The sequence below is a fragment of the Monopterus albus genome, unplaced genomic scaffold, assembly GCF_001952655.1.
Source record: "Monopterus albus unplaced genomic scaffold, M_albus_1.0 scaffold7.1, whole genome shotgun sequence".
In the NCBI taxonomy this organism is placed as follows: Eukaryota; Metazoa; Chordata; class Actinopteri; order Synbranchiformes; family Synbranchidae; genus Monopterus; species Monopterus albus.
Window position 1 is genome coordinate 2,668,435 of NW_018127887.1, and position 18,718 is coordinate 2,687,152.

The following is an 18,718-nucleotide window of genomic DNA, read 5'->3' on the forward strand; positions in this document are numbered from 1 at the left end:
GGGTTCCTCGCCACGGAGCAGCCGTTACTGTTATCATGTTCCCTGAGAGGCTAGTTTGTGAGCCACAGGAGATGGAGAGAAGAGCAAACATACCTCCCTCCACCTGTTGGATTTCCAACTGGGGCATCCCCGGGCTCGACAGACCCTTTGTGTGTGTGGTCGAGGAAGATGACTGCAATGCTCTTCACCTATTTTGGTTTGGTTCTGATAAACACAGGATATCTCCCGCTGTTTGGTCCCCTGACCGCAAGTCACTGAACACTGTAGAAGAAAGAGGAGAGAAGAGGGATGGGTGTTGGTTGGAGAGCAAGAGAAAATGGGGGCATATTAGCAAAGTTGAAGCTGAAGCTCACAGCTCTAAATCTCTACTAAAAGTGGCTGCAAAACTATAAATTCCGTACAATCAGACAAGTGGTGTTAAATGATGTTGTTCCACATTGAATTGTTAGCTATTATTTCAAAATCACGGTATGTAATACCTTATTTAATTTTCAGTGTGATTTATTGGCTGTAGAATTCTTTAATTATAAGTTAAGTGAAGAAAAATGTATTTATTAAATTATAAAGTAGTTTCACTGAAAACTATTGACAGCAAAGTCTGTTTAATAAGAATAATGTTTGTGTAAAGATATTTTGCTGTTGAATGATTTAAAATAACTTTTTAATACAACAAAATTCCATTAACATCCATTGTGTTGGAGTGAAAAGCACAAATCCAAGAACTCTGCGTGTACATGCCATGTACTTAAATGTTGGCGTATAGCAAAATGTTTCTCTTAGTACTACAAAAATAGGATTTAGACCTCAACATAACAGTGTTGGGTGCAACTACCACCTTCCTTGTAGCATTTCATGGCCAACTAAACACATGGCAAACAAATTTCAGCAAAGTGACCCAGATAGATTTCACTGAAACCTTTTGTCAAACACTCTGACACTGAAGGAATGCAGCCAACTATTTAACCTGTAAACAGAGGAATTACTCTTTAAGCTGCTGTGAATGGCAGAGACCGAGAAATGAGAAAGAAAAAAAAGGCAGAAACATGGATGCATGGCAAGACAATCATCTGGTACCAATAAGAAACCTAGAAATACTTCAGGAAAGCTAGAGAGATAAAAAAGAAGAAGAAGAAAATATATAATTAATAACTCCCAGTCACACTGATAAAAGCTCTCAAAATGGTCTTTGCCTGAGATGGTAGTTAAAAATAGTCTCCATGAGGTCAGACAGCAATTAGGGAGCCGCTATTTCTGCGTGGCCATGGACTCTTATACAAAGCCACTCCAAAAATGGGGTACTGCAATCAAATACACAGCAAGCAGGAGAGTGACCTTTTGCCTATTTTCCAGTCCAGATAATGAACATAATATTGCATTGTCCTCTAATTATGATCTCAGAATGTTGCATAACACCAAATACATGACTTTTGTCTGTGTGCCCATTTTTGCTGATCAAACTACAGATAATGGATTATGAGAAGAAGAATCTAAATTCACAAATAAATTGAGGATTTTGTCTTTTTTTTTCCTCCGGTCTCTAGAAGCTACAAAATAAAAAACAGAAAAATAATAATTTGATTCCTTTAAACAAAGCCACCTCTTGCATTTGTTCCTAAGAGTGGTGGTGCATCATACACATTGTAATTACTGAGGCATTTTAAACACAGGGCTGGCTCAGCTGACAGAGAATATCAAAGCGGAGGCTGTGGCCAGAGGTGAGTGACTAGCCCTGAGCAGGAGATTCACATACCCGCTGTACAGAACTCCCTCTATCTCAGACAAGAGCAGAGGTAAACGTGTTGGGTGGGTGCAGGGTGCTAGCCCCTCCTTAATGCTGTAAAAGCAGTAGGGAAAAAAAAGAGAAAAAAGGGAGGAAGAAAGGAAATCGCAGCCATACGGGCTACGCTCCCCCAGCTGAACTGTATCTGCATTTTAATGGTGAGAGAAAAAAACACCATATGTGCTCCTCCCTGTAGCCTGCCAACCTCATCTGTCAGCCATTAGTTAATCAGGGCTGGTAACACAGAGCACAGGCACAGAGCAAAGAACCAGGGGAGAGCTTCATCTGTGAGAGCAACAACAGGGCAAGGACTCAGGGACCTCTGCTTCACCGATCTACAGCTGGGCTGCTTCACTCACCAGCACCTACTCAGGTAAGACACATACAGTATCGCTTACTTTTAGCAACAAGTGACAACTTACTAGCTGCTATCTTCTATTTTACTTGAAAAAATAGGTACATTTTGATGTGCTTTTTATTTGGAAATTGTCAGTTATGATAGAACATGGTACTTTCATTAATGTAATATTAATATTACATATACTTTTTTCTTTGATGTGTGCTAAGTTCAATTTAAACAGTCTGATGTTTTGGTGTTATTATAATACCTTTCTGAGGTGTCAGTGACCTGAAAATAGGTTAAAATTCAAGTATTTTCATTTATTTATTGACTTGAACAGGCGCAGTACACATTGGTCAACATCAAATGAATGTAAATGTGTCAGATTTAGCCAGAAAGGAACATTTCTATCTTTAGTCCTTCAGATCACTTTGCCAAGAAGGAGAGGGGAAAAACAGCACATAAATCAGTAGGTTACATAGTAAATGCATGATCTGCCCTCACACATTTCCCAGAAATTAATTTCACATGATTAGGCGGGTTAAATGTAGCATAACCCAATGAGGTTAGGTATGATATGGAAAATGGAATGACTCAACCACTTTTCATTTGGTACAAAGCCAAGTAAAACAGCTTTTTTTTCCCAGACTGAACAGAACGTCTGCAGAGAAAAACATAGAGAGTTACAACTTCATGTAACAAACAATTTGATTTTAATTATGCTACTGTGGTTACAAAGTGGCAATTCTTAATTTGAAAAAGTTTTGGAACAAATCACATAAGTGAGTGTTAAACCACACCCAGTTAATTTTTACCTTTGCTGCATGCAATAAAACCATATAACATCCTGGGGAGCTTTAAAAATAGATGTTTGAATTTGATTATTTTTACAAAATGTCTTCGTACAGGTTTCTTCCACATATCTAACATGATATTAGATGCTCTGTTTGTGAACCTTTGTCTTTATCTAGGATTGACCGGCAGTAACCTCAAGATGACCCCACCTACTGCTTTAGTGTGAACAGGTAAACCAATAAGACACATGCAAACTTTAAATATGTCACTCGGCCAACGTCATAATCAAAGTAGCTAATTTTGTACATTACCTCACACAGAGAAGGTACATTTATCAACCAATCTAACATCAAAACTGCTTTGTTGTGTATTTGTGCATTCATTCAAACACCAAGACCTCAAGAATGAAATTATGTATTATAAGAACTTCATGCTATAAACCATTCTTTCCTTTTTTAAAGATTAAACTCAAAAAGACCCTCTTGTATTACAGAATGTGACTCTTGCCAAATGCAAGGTTTTGCAATTCCAGCTTTATATACTGGTATTACAGTGGACATGCTGGTTTCACATTAGTTTTTCTCCCCCATGATGATGCACTACACTATAATGACATAATTTGTATAATGACTATTCATAGGACTGCAGCCAGTCTATGAATATAACTTTAAAGTTGAACACCTTTATGATTTTTCTTGTTCATCTCAGAAGAAATACTTCCTATATTACAGTGAGTATGAAAGAAAAGCTGATAAAAGCAAATTTAGACAACAATTGAGTTTCATATTGTATTTCCTACATTTAGTGATTCTAAGCAAGACCATATCTTAAAATGTGAAAGCCAAGGTCGAATTCCTATCACATTGCAGCATGCTCGCAATGCAAGAGGATGGTAATACCAAGCATATGGTAACTGCAGTTACACAGACTCTTCAAAGGAGCCCAGAGCTGACCTGGAGCAAGAACAAACTTGCAAGTGAAGACTGTGAAAGGAGTGCAGAATTATACCCTGGGCTACATATTGCCAAGGCTGTGAGATACAGTATGTTCCAGCAAAATCTTAATTTACAGCATGATGCCGAATACCATCTATACAGCAAACCCATCAAAGAGCAAGTGATAGCTGGGAACTGAAGACACATTAAGATAGAGTCATGATTTTTGTTACAGCTGTAGCAGTATCATCATGTTCTCTGGTGCAGATTAAAAGCTTAGATCAGAGAAAGTGGGGAAACAAAAGAGAAGATAGAACATTCAGGCTGCTTTTGTGTTCTTGGTCTTGTTTTGCAGGGACGTTTCAAAGACAGAAGTCAAAACAGCACACTGTCAACATGGGAACAGCTGGTAAGAGCGGTATCATGGGGCAGAGGAATGTCAAGAGCCATAGATCTTTTATCCATCAGGTTATAAAAGCCACCAAGATTAGTTTGAAACCAACAGCAACTCACCTTGTGCTATTTTTGCTTATAATCATTCCTACAAAACATTCTGAATTACAGAATCATAGCGTGAATTCATCAAAAACAAGGCTATGCAAATATATACAAATGCAAAATACAGCCATATTTTGTTGTATTTAGTTACAGCAACTTTTGATGAATTTCAGATGTGACAAGTTGATTTTGTTATATACTTTACCCCAGGATGCAGAGATTACATGATGTGGAAATAATTTCCTGGTTCAGTTGCTGACAGGCTGTCAGCTGCAGGAGCAGCAGAATACAATACTTCTGACTGGCTAAAGCGTCACAGCATATAACGCTGCCATCTTTACAGAGTTAAACAGCCAGTTGAACAGGCATATACAGCTGCTTCAGCCCAGTTTCCTTTTCAAGTCAACATCACTTAGAAAAGATACACCAAGCAACCATAACTCAAAACGAAATGACAAAACAGCTGAGTTTTTCTCTTTGTCTAAACATTCCACTGAGAGCTTTTTTTTTCCATGAGCATGTTAAACACCCAGCACGGCTTGGCTGACTGTTGCACTGCAGATGAACAGGAATGAGGAATAACTACAGGAAAGATTTCTAGAAAGATTTTTGACAATATAACTTGAAAAACACAAACAGCAGACCAACTGAATAACATGACATGAAGTTATAAAGTAGTGACCTTTGACACAGGACGTCCAAGTCTCCAAGACTAACTCCCTTTTCTGGCTAATGTTACACAGCTGCTTTTCTAATCTGTCTTAGCAGCCAGCTTGCCACATCCTGCAAACAGGCAGCATGGAAAAGCTCAGGGAAGTGGAAGATCTTGACCTTCCATTTGTAATATATATATATTTTTTTTTTTACTACGCCTCAAAAATCCTCCTTAAAAAATTTAAAATATGTAGTGCTGGAATGATTAATCAGTTTTTTGATCAACTAAAAACTCAGCAACTTTTGGACACCACTTTAAAATCAAAATTTCAAGCAGAAATGTTTAATATTTGATGGCTTCTGTTTCTCAAATATGTGGGTCTGCTGCTTTTCTTTATTTGGGTGTGGAACACTTTGTCAGACATAATATTACAGCATGGTAGAGAAACTTTTCACAATTTTAACAAACCAAATGATAACTCAATTAATCGAAAATAACTGGCAGATGAATCAATAACAAAAACAGCTGCAGCCTAAAAAATACAGTGGACAAAAACTCAAGGGTGAATTTTTTTCTTTAAATGTTGGAGAAGGGAGCGAAGAAATAACTGATGAATAGTGGATCAGGCACTTTCTTGCACACTGGAATTTTTCACATCGGTAAATCTGTGGCTCAGCTCATATGAACAAGTAGAAACAGAGCTGACAGGTAGCTAACTTGCATGAAATGCACCCAGCCAAAACATTTTGATACAAGTACAGCTACATCTCTAACCCCCTAGCTGTAGCTAACACATCACAGTCTTGAATGCTGGAGTTGAAATGGAGGACTATAAGTTTCCTGTTACTTAAAATGGGCAACCCAATCGATCATTGTCTCTCTGACAAGAGGGGAAAAGCTCTTTGACGGGGATGTCGAGTCCCCACAGACTCCATTTCACTCCATCAACTTGATAGCATTGGCAGGACTGAACAGGACTAGGCCCCATCAAGTCTGAGGTGGCAGCCTCATGGTAGAAGAAAATACATTCAAGTATGGCCTAAGAAGTGACTCATAGAGGCTTCAAAGCACCTTATAATACCCAACCAAGTTGAGGAAAAGCAGACGCTACCTGCTCGTGTCAAAGCAAGGCCATGTTCCCTACCATCCGATGGGCTTCAGGTAAACCACACTAAACACTTCCAGACTTTCACGCCCTGTCTGATCTCATTTTATCTCACTGCATCAGCTCCTAATCAGATCTCCCACAGCATAACATGTAGTACATGGGCTCCTCTCTTAATTTCTTCCAGTGTCCAGTGCAAACTAATTCTGGTTCGGAGTCAGCTCTTATTCTTTCAGATGGAGCTTAATATTCTCTTTTAACTGCTCTCTAAACTGCAATAAATTAAAAGGATGTTTATGCAAATGCTTGCAAAGAAAACTTATATTCGAGTGAGTATTATGTTTCTTCATGTTATCCAAAGGGCTTGACCTAAAAGAGACTTACATCCTTGATGTGAAAGTTAAGCTGTGATCCAAATATTTTGTATCTTTACACAACATCTCACAGCATCTGGTTTTCTGCTTCCCAAACCTTAATGATCTGCCAAAAAACTGTAAGCCATAGTGCTTGACTTTTAACCAGCAAATCATCAACTGAATATTTTGCTTTCTCTCAAAGGCCCAAATGAAACATTATCTCCCGACTCAGATTTAAATTAAAGCCATGAGCAGAACCCTGTTAGTGAGGACCAAGGGGGACCTTCCACCCACCACTTTAATTGGTCACAATTGACTGGCACATGGGCAGGATCAGGAAACACAAGCCCACTGATGTCACGACCAACTGACCCCAGGGTGACAGGTTTGGATAATGTTCTTGCCCACTGCCCTCAGACCTAAATAGGTTTGTCAATGTTATGCATGTGGATTTAATTTCAATCAGCATGATTAGTTCACAGATGTTGAACTGCGATCCCCCTTCATGGGAAACCCACTCTTGACAGGAAACACTATGTTTTTATTAGCAACAAACAGAAATAAATGACTAAAACTGTGCCTCAGTTGCCAGTTTTATCACACACAGTTGTATTGTTGTTCTTTGCACACACTTGGCATCGACATTGCTTTTAGGATAATTACAATTAGCTAATGATATTTACATTCTTGATGGTTCATGGTCAACATGTCTGCTATTTGTATTTTGTGCAATAAATGTGAAAATTGTTTTGTGTGCTTTCTATACATATACACACATACACACATGCATGCACACTGTTTTCATTCCTTGTGGGGACTTTACATTGACTTACATTCATTTCCTGTAGATTTATCCTAACCTTAACCATAACCACTACTTGTCTAACACCTAACCCTGACACCAACACTTAACATCACCCTAAAATTAACCATGTTGCCACCCTAAAATTCTGTGATTTGACCCTCTGGTCCCCACAAGGATAATTGAGTCCCCACAATGTAAGTGTGTTAACAGGTTTAGGTCCCCATAATGTAACTATTATATTATACATCATTATACAATAACACGAAATCTTTCTGGAAAATTTAAAATATGCATGACATTTGATATACTGGAGTGATAAAACTTACAAAAATACAAAGATTTCATTCATTGATATTGCTTGTGCAAAATATGTAATTATTTCTTCTTAACATTAAAAATATTTGGGAGATACAGAAGAGGCCAGGAATAGGCCAGTACATGAGGTAAGACACAATCTGAAGCCATGAGAACTATATATACACTGTATATAATTCATTTAGTAGTATTCTGTAAATAATTTTAGGTCTTACTTTTCTATCTCTTCAGCTAAACAACCCTTGCTGGCATGAATTAATACCAATTCTTTTTATAGTAAAAGTAATAATCTGTCAGTCTCCTGCCAAATGCATTACGTCAAGTCCAATTAATACAATATAAACAGTTGAACCACTCAGTGCCAAAGTTTCATTTGGCCTGAGTGTGTTTTTTTTCCAGGGAGATTACAAAATGTTAAAATAAAAGAAAACACCTGCACTGTTTATACACTATGTTACGCCAGGGTATGTGAAGTACTACGGAGATTATAAATATACCCCCAAAGACTGAATTAATATAAAAAAGTCAACTGAAGGTCAAACACAAAACAAGCACATAATGACCTTAAAGTGTTTTCTATTAGCTATTGCCAGTAACTTGCCTACACCACCACAGATATGTTGCATGTACATGCTTTAACAGCACATATTAGTATACTACAATGCTGACTCCTGTGTCTTAACTAAAACAGCTTACTTTCTACAGTAATAAACTACTGTATATATTTTAAGTCCTACATTTGTCTGTTATTTTTATTGCTCATCCAAATGTTGCTCCCAAGGGAGACACTGTAGATGCTATGTCCATAACCCTGAACTATGAATTTTAGAGTACATAGCAATTAAAGTTGTTAAAGGTACAGACCTACATTTTGTTTTTCAGTAAAATTCTGCATTGAGAAACAACACATACTTCACAGTTATGTTTCTTTAATAATCTTTACAGTGGGAAAAAGCTAATTAAACATGGTGATGTATTTTTTGCATTTGAATGAAATAAATATAAAAAAAACACTCATGAAATTATGCAAAAATAAAGGAGCATTGTCCCCCTTGAGACTGGCAACCACAGGGTTAAATAAATGAAGCTGTGAGGGGGACACTGCCATGGTTGAGTCTTGGTTGTGAGTGGCACATACTGTACAGCAAGAGGAGACAAAACACAAAGGAGACTGCAGGCGTCCTCAGTAGAGAGGACAGCAACATAAATACACACCTACTGTACGTGCAACACTTCACATGAAATGTGTGTCATAATCAAATTCTGTTGCCTTGACCAATATATTATTCACAGTGCTGATTTTAAATTGTGATTGGTCACAAAATGTCTGCAGGAGCCTGAATCGACACAGCTGCACAACCACTGGATAGTGTCTAAGTGCTTGATTCAGAGTCCAACACATAAACAGATTGTATCCTGTAAATGTAGCCTTTTGTGGATCCTGCAGTGAGAGAGAGCTGCATGTTTGCGTGTTTGCCCATTATCACAAACCTTGAAGAGTAACTTGGTCCCAGGCTGAATAGCCTGACTTGTTCAGATCCCATGTGTGTAATGACATATAATTTCAAGTAAAGTGTTACATCACTCTGAAGTAGAACAAAGAATTAAAGCTTCAGCAATTACCAATCAACATTGAAAACAAATACATAGGTTTCATGTGAAAGAAACCCTTCAGAAATACAAAAACCCACCAAAGGAATAAAAACAACAACAACAACAAAGGACTATATAAAGAGGAGGTATCTGTGTGTGCACGTTTGTTTATGGACAATGATGAATGCTGATGAAGCATGGCTCAATAGCAACCATGATTTACTGCACTGACAGTTTTATGTTCAGTAATCTGCACTGATGCCGCCTACTGTGCATTAACAGAATAAATTAACTCATTCTAAGCCTGACGATATAATACAACTCTATTCTTCATGATACCAAAAATGTACCATTATATCATTAATAGCACCTTATGATAATGACAGGAAAACATCACAGTCTCACTATAAAGTACATTTGAAAGTTTTTGTTAATGTGACTGTTTGCCACATGAATGAGAACAACTGGATTAAATCTGACCTGGCCTCCTTTCACAGATACATGTACGTGTCTGACATTTCCATGAACATGGAAGATGTTTTTTTTTTTTGCCCAATAGCTTGATTGTATTTAAAGTAAGAAGCAGGTGAAGAACAATGCTTCAGTGGCAGTTACAGTGTAGTTTATCTATATTTATGCCTGCTTTCCTACATCATATTCCAGACAATATACTTTATTTAAACTTAAAGTAACAATATTTTATGAAAAATTCTTTCCTGTGCTTTTTTAAGATTCTTACTTTTGTTTTACAGATATTGTTTCTAAAATGAATTTGTATTTTGTTTCATGTTTTCTTTTTTACTATTGTGACAGTGATGATTTCAGATCTTTTTATATAACAAGCCATTTTAAATTGCATTTCAAATTAAGAAAACAGACATTATCAGGACTATTGATGAAGCTTGATTGGAAGATATTTTCTTCTGTACATATTGTATTTACTCATAGAAAGACACGAGAGTTCTGAACAAGAGCACCAGCAAAAATATTAAATATCAGTAATGAAAAATACTTGAAAATACTACTTGAGAAAGACAATCATACTGTACAAACATAGATGTACAACATACACTGGCAGTCATTTCTTGCTGTTCAATGGTCATAATATTAACTCTTATACACAAATATACACTTGTGTACTTCGGATACAGGGTGAAGACAACAACGACAACAAGGAACATTTACTTCACGCCTCATATATGAAATAAATAACTTCTAAAGTTATGATTCTACTAATATATGGCACCGTTCTGATTTTTCAGGTTTTAACTTGGAGTCTTGGCTCAACATGAGATCCATGTGTTATTAATGATCCCCTAAGTGGAGCAGCTTTGCGTTTTTGTGTATGTTCCCTTTTTTTTCTTGATTCTAATCAGCACCATGCCACTGCAGGGCCCATCTGGGTGGGCTGGAGCTGCTGAGCCAACAGTGGTGCTAGATACCCAGAGCTCACTCCAGAGACTCCTGCAGCTTTAGGCTAAAAACACACTCAGTACACATGTCTGAAGTCATGTTAGCACACATCGTGCCTACTCACAGTGATGAGCCCTCAGTGAGGAAGGTAAGTGTTGGAGGAAAACGGGTTAGTACTATCGTACCGGCTTCCATGGTCGGCGGTGCCAGGAGGCGGAGCCTGGGCAGGGCTGCAGATTGCACTGCTCTGTGTCGGGTGGCTTGTCCAAGATGTCACAGTTGTAGTCGTTAAGCCTCTGACCGTTGGGCCTCTGACACACCACCAGGCGAGTCCTCCTTCCTCCACCACAGGTCTGGGTGCACTGAGGTTAGCAAACAAAAAATTATGCTTAATATTATTATACTGGTCCTTTGACCTGACTAACCTAAGAGTTCTTTCATGCCTGAGAAGAAATAATAGACAATAAGGATGAAAGACAAAAGGTGTGTGGGAAATGTAATAAGGTTCTCGCTGACCAAACTGAAGAGTCTAGCAGAAGCTGTGTTTTGAACTCGAAATCAAAGCTCACCTCTCCCCAGACACCGTAGTTCCACAGAGGACACGGCCCAGAGTCACAGCTCTTGGACTCGGCAGGTTTGACTCTCTCATCACAGTAGCTGTTGCTGCGTCCATCAGCATCCTGACAGACCACCACTCGCCTCTGGAAGCCTCCAGCACAGGTACTGGAACACTGCCAAGCACATACAGTGTTTCTATGAGAACTACAACATATACACACACAAATACACCCCCAAATCACTCCTAATATAAAGTTAGTTCATTTCTTATTACACTTATTACATAACCAAAATTCCCCACAAAACCATGGGATACAATTAAATGCTTCAGAAAGCACTAGATAAGTTTGTAAGAGCCCTGTGACAAAATAATCTCACACTCAAAGTAATTCCAAACAAAAAAATATGTTATGCTGAATTTACCTGAGTCTAACCAAGACCAAACCCAGCTGCCCTGTTCAAAACTGTGTTCTTATGATGGAAAACATCAGCACATGAGGGACAACTGAAACACTGAACAGCATAGCCTTGAGCAGAGCAGTACGGACACGCTGTATCCAATTAAAATGATACATCCGCACTGTCAATGGGAGTGAGTACATTCAGAGCTCTCAGTGTGAGGGAGGAAAGCACAGAGTGAGCCTGAACAGTAGTGCTTCCAGTCTGATTACAAGAGTGAGAAGTGCATCTGCTGAGGGGATTTTAACATGAGAATGTTCGTATGTCTTTCAGAAAAAGAAGATAAAAAAAACCTGCAAAACATTTATCTCCTGCTAAAAACAACATTAAACTGATCATCATAATAGAGCTCCAGAGTAAAATAACTAGGTCTTTTGAGGAAATAACAGCCACTGACAGAAAAATTAAATGTGGAGAAATGCATTTCAGAGTGACACTAAATTAAAAATTAAAGGCCATCCTACGTATGTGGTTATGGATCACATGAGCTACTTGTGAACTGCTGTTAAGGTCTGTTTTGCACCTCCACCATGTAGAGCCAAGAACAGCTTTTTTGCACTAGTATTTGTGATAAGGTTGGATGCACAAGGGCAATTTCATAACAAAATGTTAATTTACAGTTGTAAAACTACCATACAGATATACAATAAATAATAAAAACAGATGAACTTGCTCAATAAAAATAGCCTTCTGCCTGTATTTGAGCCAATTGTGTTCAACGCCAAGAACATAAAGAGCCTTAACAGCTCATGTCCATTTTGGGTTTGTTGGTGCCCTGTCACTTTCAGCCTGAGATTTAAAGCTCCAGCTTGAAAGAGCCTAAAGATTTTCTTGGTTACACAGATATAGTATGTTTAGAATGTTGATGCCTCTATTTAAACTGCAGGTGCAACATCATGTATAGATGCATACACATGCACATGCACTGCAGACCTGAGTATGGGTTGCAATTTGTCACATGGAGGTTGACGTCCTTTGTAAAATCCTTTACAGAAAGCTATGTAAATGCTGGTTGGAATTTTCTATACAAGACTATTTCTACAAACATACTGCGCCCCAGGGTCCAGTCCTCCACTGGTTGTCTGCTGATGGCACATTCCAGCTGCTGTGGCCAGGGTGGTGTCTTGAGTCCTGGGGGTATCCGTAGGGCTGGTCGTTGATGCGCTGGCGATGGTAGATAGAGGAACACGGCGCAGCAGTACACTCCTGTTCTGTCACAGGCCTCTCATCTGGCTCACAGAAAGCCTCGTCCACTGGCTGGTGGTAGTTAGAGCAGACCACACGTCTGGTGGTTCTTCCCACGCCACATGTGACTGAACACTGTGGCAGGGGACAGAAACAAATGTGTTATCAACAAATATGAGGGACTGACAATTTCACAAACAAACAATTAACTTAAACAATTAAGCAGCGATTTAATCCTGAAAAAGGATTCCTCTAATTCTCACAATACAGCGAGTGCTAGATCTCTTTCAAAGGCAGAAATATCATTAAAGTAAAGCACCTAATCACTTGCTCACCATCTTCTAGTTTACCTGACCTATTTCCCCAGATTTATTCCCCTAATAAAGTTTGGGGACTGTTGTTTTCATTGATTGTTCTCATGTATTGCTTCACAATGTCACGCCTTGTGATGTGAAACCCCCATGAGTCATGAAGTGTGAATAAAACAGGAGTAGAAATCAACTTAATGTGACATGAACTTAATGAACTTGTTCTCAGAAATATTTCATTTGGGCTTTTACATTTAAAAGCACTGCATTTTATGTGAACATACTGTATGGTAAAAAAAAAAAAAAAAAAAGACATGATAAATCATCCTAGGCACCAGTTAAACAATCCCACTGCGATTTTAATGAGACCATTACGAGCTTTGGCTCTCTCGCCTTGCTGACATTCACAAATCAAGACTTAACTGTCCGAGCTCACAGCATTACCATCTGTATCTGTATTGACTGGACACTGGGTTGGATTTATTACTCACAGGAGACCACTCCCCAGCACCCCACTGGCCACAGGGGATGAAGCAGGCAGACGACTCCGGGGGGCGGGGCAAGTGGGCGCAGTACGATTCGTCAGCGACTCCTCCCTGAGCGTCTCTGCAGCTGACATAACGCTCCTGCTTCCCCTTGCCACAGGACACAGAGCACTGAAGACAATGAGATAACTGAGATAAATATGTGTCTCAGGTGTAAAGTTAACTATATTATACTCTTCCTGACTCTAAATTTATAAAATCATAAGGTACTATACTGTCATGTAAGCTGGGCTGTACAGCCCCAAATGATAACAAGAGTATAGTACAGTATGCTGTATCATCATATTAAGTATCTGTTGTATAGGTCTATCGAACCTGTAGCGGGGAAGGTGTAAAGTCACACTGGTAAGATGCAATGATCTTCAGTTTGAATTTTCCAAACAGACTCTTTTTCTTATCAAAGATTACAAAATGTGTGTAAAAGATCTGCATTCCTAATTCTTTGATTAATCCTGTGCAGACTTTCAATCACTTCCTGTGTATTGAGAAGACTTTGTAAAACAATTTAAAAATCAAATATCTTGTTTAAGGATGATGCTATTATTAAAATTTGAATGCAGAATAATGAACCACTTCCATTCGATTATTAAACTGGTTTTGAAGTGAAGGCTCTTGTGCTTTTCAGCTAGACTGACTGCATGAGAAGTGGATTCAGGTTTGTTTCTTCTGTAATTACACATTTTGCTTGTCTGTGGTTTTTGCAGACCAGTATCATGTGTTCATGTGCTTGTAAAAAAGCAGCACATTTAAAGACATTTCTTAGTCTCAAATTTCTTACACAGTAATAGATATGGCAACATTTTTTCATGAAAATTATGTATGATGGATTCTTCCCCTGGTGCAACAAATAAATGTGTTTAGGATTTTCTCAGCCTGAAATGTCTCCCTGATCAGTTCTCATCTGCTTATACTATAGCTGTTCCCTTGTGTCAGGCTTGCCCGGCTACCTGCCTCTCTCACCTCCCTCTCTTTGTTTTTTTGGCTCCTGATTACACCACCTTGCACACCTGCTTCACATCCCTTGATTAACACCAGCTGCACTTCATTAGTCCTTCACCTTACTTATACCCAGCTCACTTACTACTCCCTTGCCAGTTCGTTGATGCTCTCAGGCCAACAACCAGCACCATTCTCTTCATCAGTGTGTATATGTTTATCCCGTTTTGTTTCCTTTCGTCCACCTGCTCTATTCCTCCTCTCAACCCACTCCACGGACAGTTACCTCCAGACCATATCTCCTCACCAGTCTTCCAGCCTCCACCAGCCAGGTCGGTACACAGTCGTCAGACTCCATCTACTTACCACCCATCTCTACTCTGTCTCCTCAGCCGTTACCACTTCCACCGGCCAGCCCAGGAGTGACCTTAGTGTCCGCAGCTAGGCCAGCTTCATCTATGCCTCCCATGTACTGTTGTTGCCTGCTGATCAGCACCTGGTCATTCTCATCCCCATCTCCCTGTTTAGCCTTCTTTCTCACCTAACCTGTGTATATAGTCTGTATAGCACGAATAAATATTGCTTGCATTGAAGTCAGCCATCTGGGTCCGTTCTTTTTTTCGCTCACTCACCCTCCTGTGTGCGAGCATTTCTAACACCTTGTCATCTCGTTGGGACATCATAGTAAACTCCTGAGGTGATGAATACCTAATGCAATCAAATGGCTCCAGCTCAAACAGGCATACTAATATTCCTCTCATATCCACTGCTCTGGGGAAAGTATGCATGTAGTATAAGACCACACTGGTGCTGGTCTCTTTGACATGTGAGCTCACAATGACTTTCAGAATGACAGATGAGGGTCAGTCTTAGAAACTGTAGACTTGTGTTTAGATTAAATCTGGTTTTCATTTGCAAAGAGTAACGATACAAAGTATGGGAGAGACAGAGGGGCCTCTCAGAGAGTAGAGCCTCTGTGTGTGTGTGTGTAAGGGTGTGTAAATGCAGCAGGGGATAAAAGAGACAATGCTAAAGAGGATTATGATCCTGTGTATCTGAAGGAATTTTGGCAAACAAAATAAAGTTTAATATGTCAACCTGAAATCTGTAAACACATGTGCAGGAGACCCACCATTATAGGAGTGTGGCTTCCTTCTATTAAACACACATATACAAAGTGCTCCATCAGTACTCTCATATTTCATTGTTTGTCAAAGACAGAGGTAAGTCTGATTCCAAAGTCTGGCAGACCATTCTCCTCAAGCTACTCATACAGAAAGAATTTGTGATTTGTCATTTTTTGTATATTCATATATAACAAGGCACCATGACAGACCCAATAAACCCTACTTGTTTTCTTACCGCAGTCCAGGAGCCATATCTCCACTGAATCAGGAGCTGAGCCGAGTTGTCAGGACGAGCTGTGCTTTGTGCTGGAAAGGCCCACGGACATTCTGGCATCTCACAGTCCTACAGATACAAATATACAAACACAATATAATGAGCTATGCTACATTACTCTTTTAAGCGCCTTTAAGATGTTAATACTGTTTTTTTTACTAGTCATCCTGTCCACATTGTTTATTTAGTATCACATTTATATTGTTTAGTTCGATTTATTATTTATCTCCTTCTGGGTGCTTTTTTTTTATGAGTAGCTAACTCCATGTCATTGTTTGTACCGTTATGTACATACAATGACAAAGTGTTTCAAGCTCAAACTTGTTGGAAAAATAAAATCAGGGTAAAAATCACTTTAAACCAATGTGCTAAATTTTCAGCTAGCAATATGCTAAATTTTAATTAACCTTAATTAAGCTTTTATGCCAAGCTTTTTATGTGTTTAGCCATGAAGAACCCACTTTGAGACAAATAAGGGTCAGCCTTGAATGTCGAGCTTTTGGTTACCTGAGCAGCTTGATTAGTGGGTTGGCACTTATGAGTTTTGTTTTACCTGATTGTCTCTGGGCCTTGCTGCAGCATTACACTCTCTGTCATCTACTGTGTCACCATAGTCCCCCGACACACACCTCACAGCTCTTATCTGGTAGCCATGGCCACAGGTCACCCCACACTGAAAGACAAAATCACACATAGAATCACACACAGAAACACAACAAGAGAGAAGTCCAGTCAACAGCCAGCTACGTATCTCAGACTCTGAGTACGTCAAGGTTGATATCTTAGACGGGGCCTCAGTCAAGGTCCAGTTCAGCAGAGCCTAGACAAGACCCTGACTTGCACACACACCCACACATAAGGACACAGGATAGGTATATTTGAGCAACAAATTACAAGCCATTTTATTCCAGTCCTATAAATATCACTTTATGATTTCACCCAAACATGTGTGAGGGCAAAAGATCTACATGTATAAACTAAATGCCCATTCATACATGTTTTAGTCAGTTTGTGTTTCACCCTAACTGAGTTAAATCTCCTAGAGGGCAACTTAGAAATCTGAATGCAAAAGAAGGTGTGTGTGTGTGTGTTCATACACTGTGGGTCAGGTTTAGTCTGACAGGATACGAGGGCAAAGTGAAAGCACCATGAAGGAAATGGCAGCTGGAGTCAGAGCACACTCCATAACTCACTGGCATATAAGGTTACAAGCACACACAACCTTTCAATATACACTGTGACACCTACACACCACATTCTCTCTTTGTGACCACACACACATGCACACACGCAGAGCAACAGATACAAGCCAAACTCCTGGGTGACAAGCCACACATGAAACACATTTCCTCAGTCAAATATTGCATCAAGTCACCTCGCCGCAGTGGGTCTTTGTCTAATTTATGTGTGTGGGTGCGTGCAGGTCTCACCGCTCCCCAGACGCCAACCTGCCAGGTTGCACACTCGGGTAGCTCACAGCTCCCCACGGTGGGTGGTTTGCTAGACGGGTTGCAAAAGTGCTCACTCAGCTTTTCCTCCTCAGCACCCATGCTGCAGGACACTTGCCTGTGCCTCATCCCTTTCCCACAAGTCACCAGGCACTGGTAGGGAGAGAAGGGTGGGGGAGGTAGGTTTGAGGAAGATGGTGGAAAAGGTAGGAAAAAAGTCATTAATGTGGAATGTGTGCATGAGTGTATGCTTGTGGATATTCAAAGTCCACAATCCACTTTTACAAAATAGTTGAAGGGACAGCCCTATTATCGCCCAAAACGGTCTCCCACAGTTGTGTCAGTGGGGGTGGACAAAATAATAGATATGCCTTTCAATAGTATGCAGCACAATTTAACAGCAATATTAACTAAATCATCTAAAATGACCATTTTTGATAGGCTGTGGTGAAGGGAACTTTTACTAGGTGTGTTGAAGTTTGTGGAAGAAATTATTTTCATTCCTTCTTGCTGCATTTATGAGTATATCTGTGTGTGGCCATTAAAGCATGCCTCACTGTGTGACAAGGACCAACCTCGCTCCACTCGCTAACAGTCCACTTCGGGCACAGCTGGTCGTTGCAGGCTTCAGTGACCACCCTCTGGTATTCGCTGCACTCCCTGTCCACCAGACGTCTACCCAGGTTGTTCATGCAGTAAGCCTCTCTGCTACGGCTCCCATGTCCACATGTCTTAGAGCACTGTTAACAACAGTAAATCAACCATGTTCATCTCACTTAAATCATCTATCTCATATCATTTTAAAAAATATTTATAAAATTGGAAATAAAACTGTAGTGCAAATCACAAATTTTCAGTCAAAATGATTTTGAAGACACTATTATATGCATAGCCTACATCAAAAGAGAAATGCACAGAGTATATACATTAATACAGTATAATTTTTAGGATTTTTAGGCTGTTTCTGAACAGTTAGAATGGCTCACTTTATGGTAGAGAGGACTCTATTCCATTTTGCATCAAATCAAATGTGACAAAGATATGTTTGAGCACAATCCTGGAATATATGCCCCTTAAGTGGATCGGAGTCTTAGTCTAGCAACTCTTTTCATGTAAATTGTCCACAGACTGTAGTGTACCTGTGACCAGGCACTGTACTGCCAGCTCTTCAGCAGACAGTCCCCATGGCAGGGCTCTCTAGTCTGAGGTTTTGCAATGTCTCTACAGATGCTAGGCTCCATCCTCTCACTCTGTCTCTTCACCAGGCTGTACTTCATACACTGAACAT

At 39.5% G+C, this 18,718-nt stretch overlaps 1 protein-coding gene and 1 long non-coding RNA gene across 3 annotated transcripts in view; one reads left to right on the top strand and one right to left on the bottom strand.

Annotated features, from left to right (window-relative positions):
* The window catches only part of LOC109973371 (A disintegrin and metalloproteinase with thrombospondin motifs 20), a 72,232-nt gene that overhangs the window by 11,043 nt on the left and 42,471 nt on the right, over positions 1-18,718 (bottom strand). Inside the window, 10 exon segments of the mRNA XM_020622905.1 lie at positions 94-261; positions 10,776-10,952; positions 11,160-11,321; positions 12,658-12,927; positions 13,592-13,756; positions 15,944-16,051; positions 16,536-16,655; positions 17,413-17,583; positions 18,006-18,170; positions 18,570-18,718. The exon segment at positions 18,570-18,718 is cut by the window's right edge and continues 8 nt beyond it. Of these exon segments, the coding sequence (XP_020478561.1) occupies positions 94-261; positions 10,776-10,952; positions 11,160-11,321; positions 12,658-12,927; positions 13,592-13,756; positions 15,944-16,051; positions 16,536-16,655; positions 17,413-17,583; positions 18,006-18,170; positions 18,570-18,718 (1,655 nt within the window).
* On the top strand, positions 2,028-7,084 carry LOC109973378 (uncharacterized). 2 transcript variants are annotated; one of them, XR_002276810.1, is made up of 3 exons: positions 2,028-2,153; positions 3,092-3,145; positions 4,206-7,084. It is a non-coding gene; the product is annotated as an uncharacterized LOC109973378 (long non-coding RNA). The 2 variants fall into 2 exon arrangements; XR_002276809.1 differs by having other exon boundaries at positions 3,092-7,084.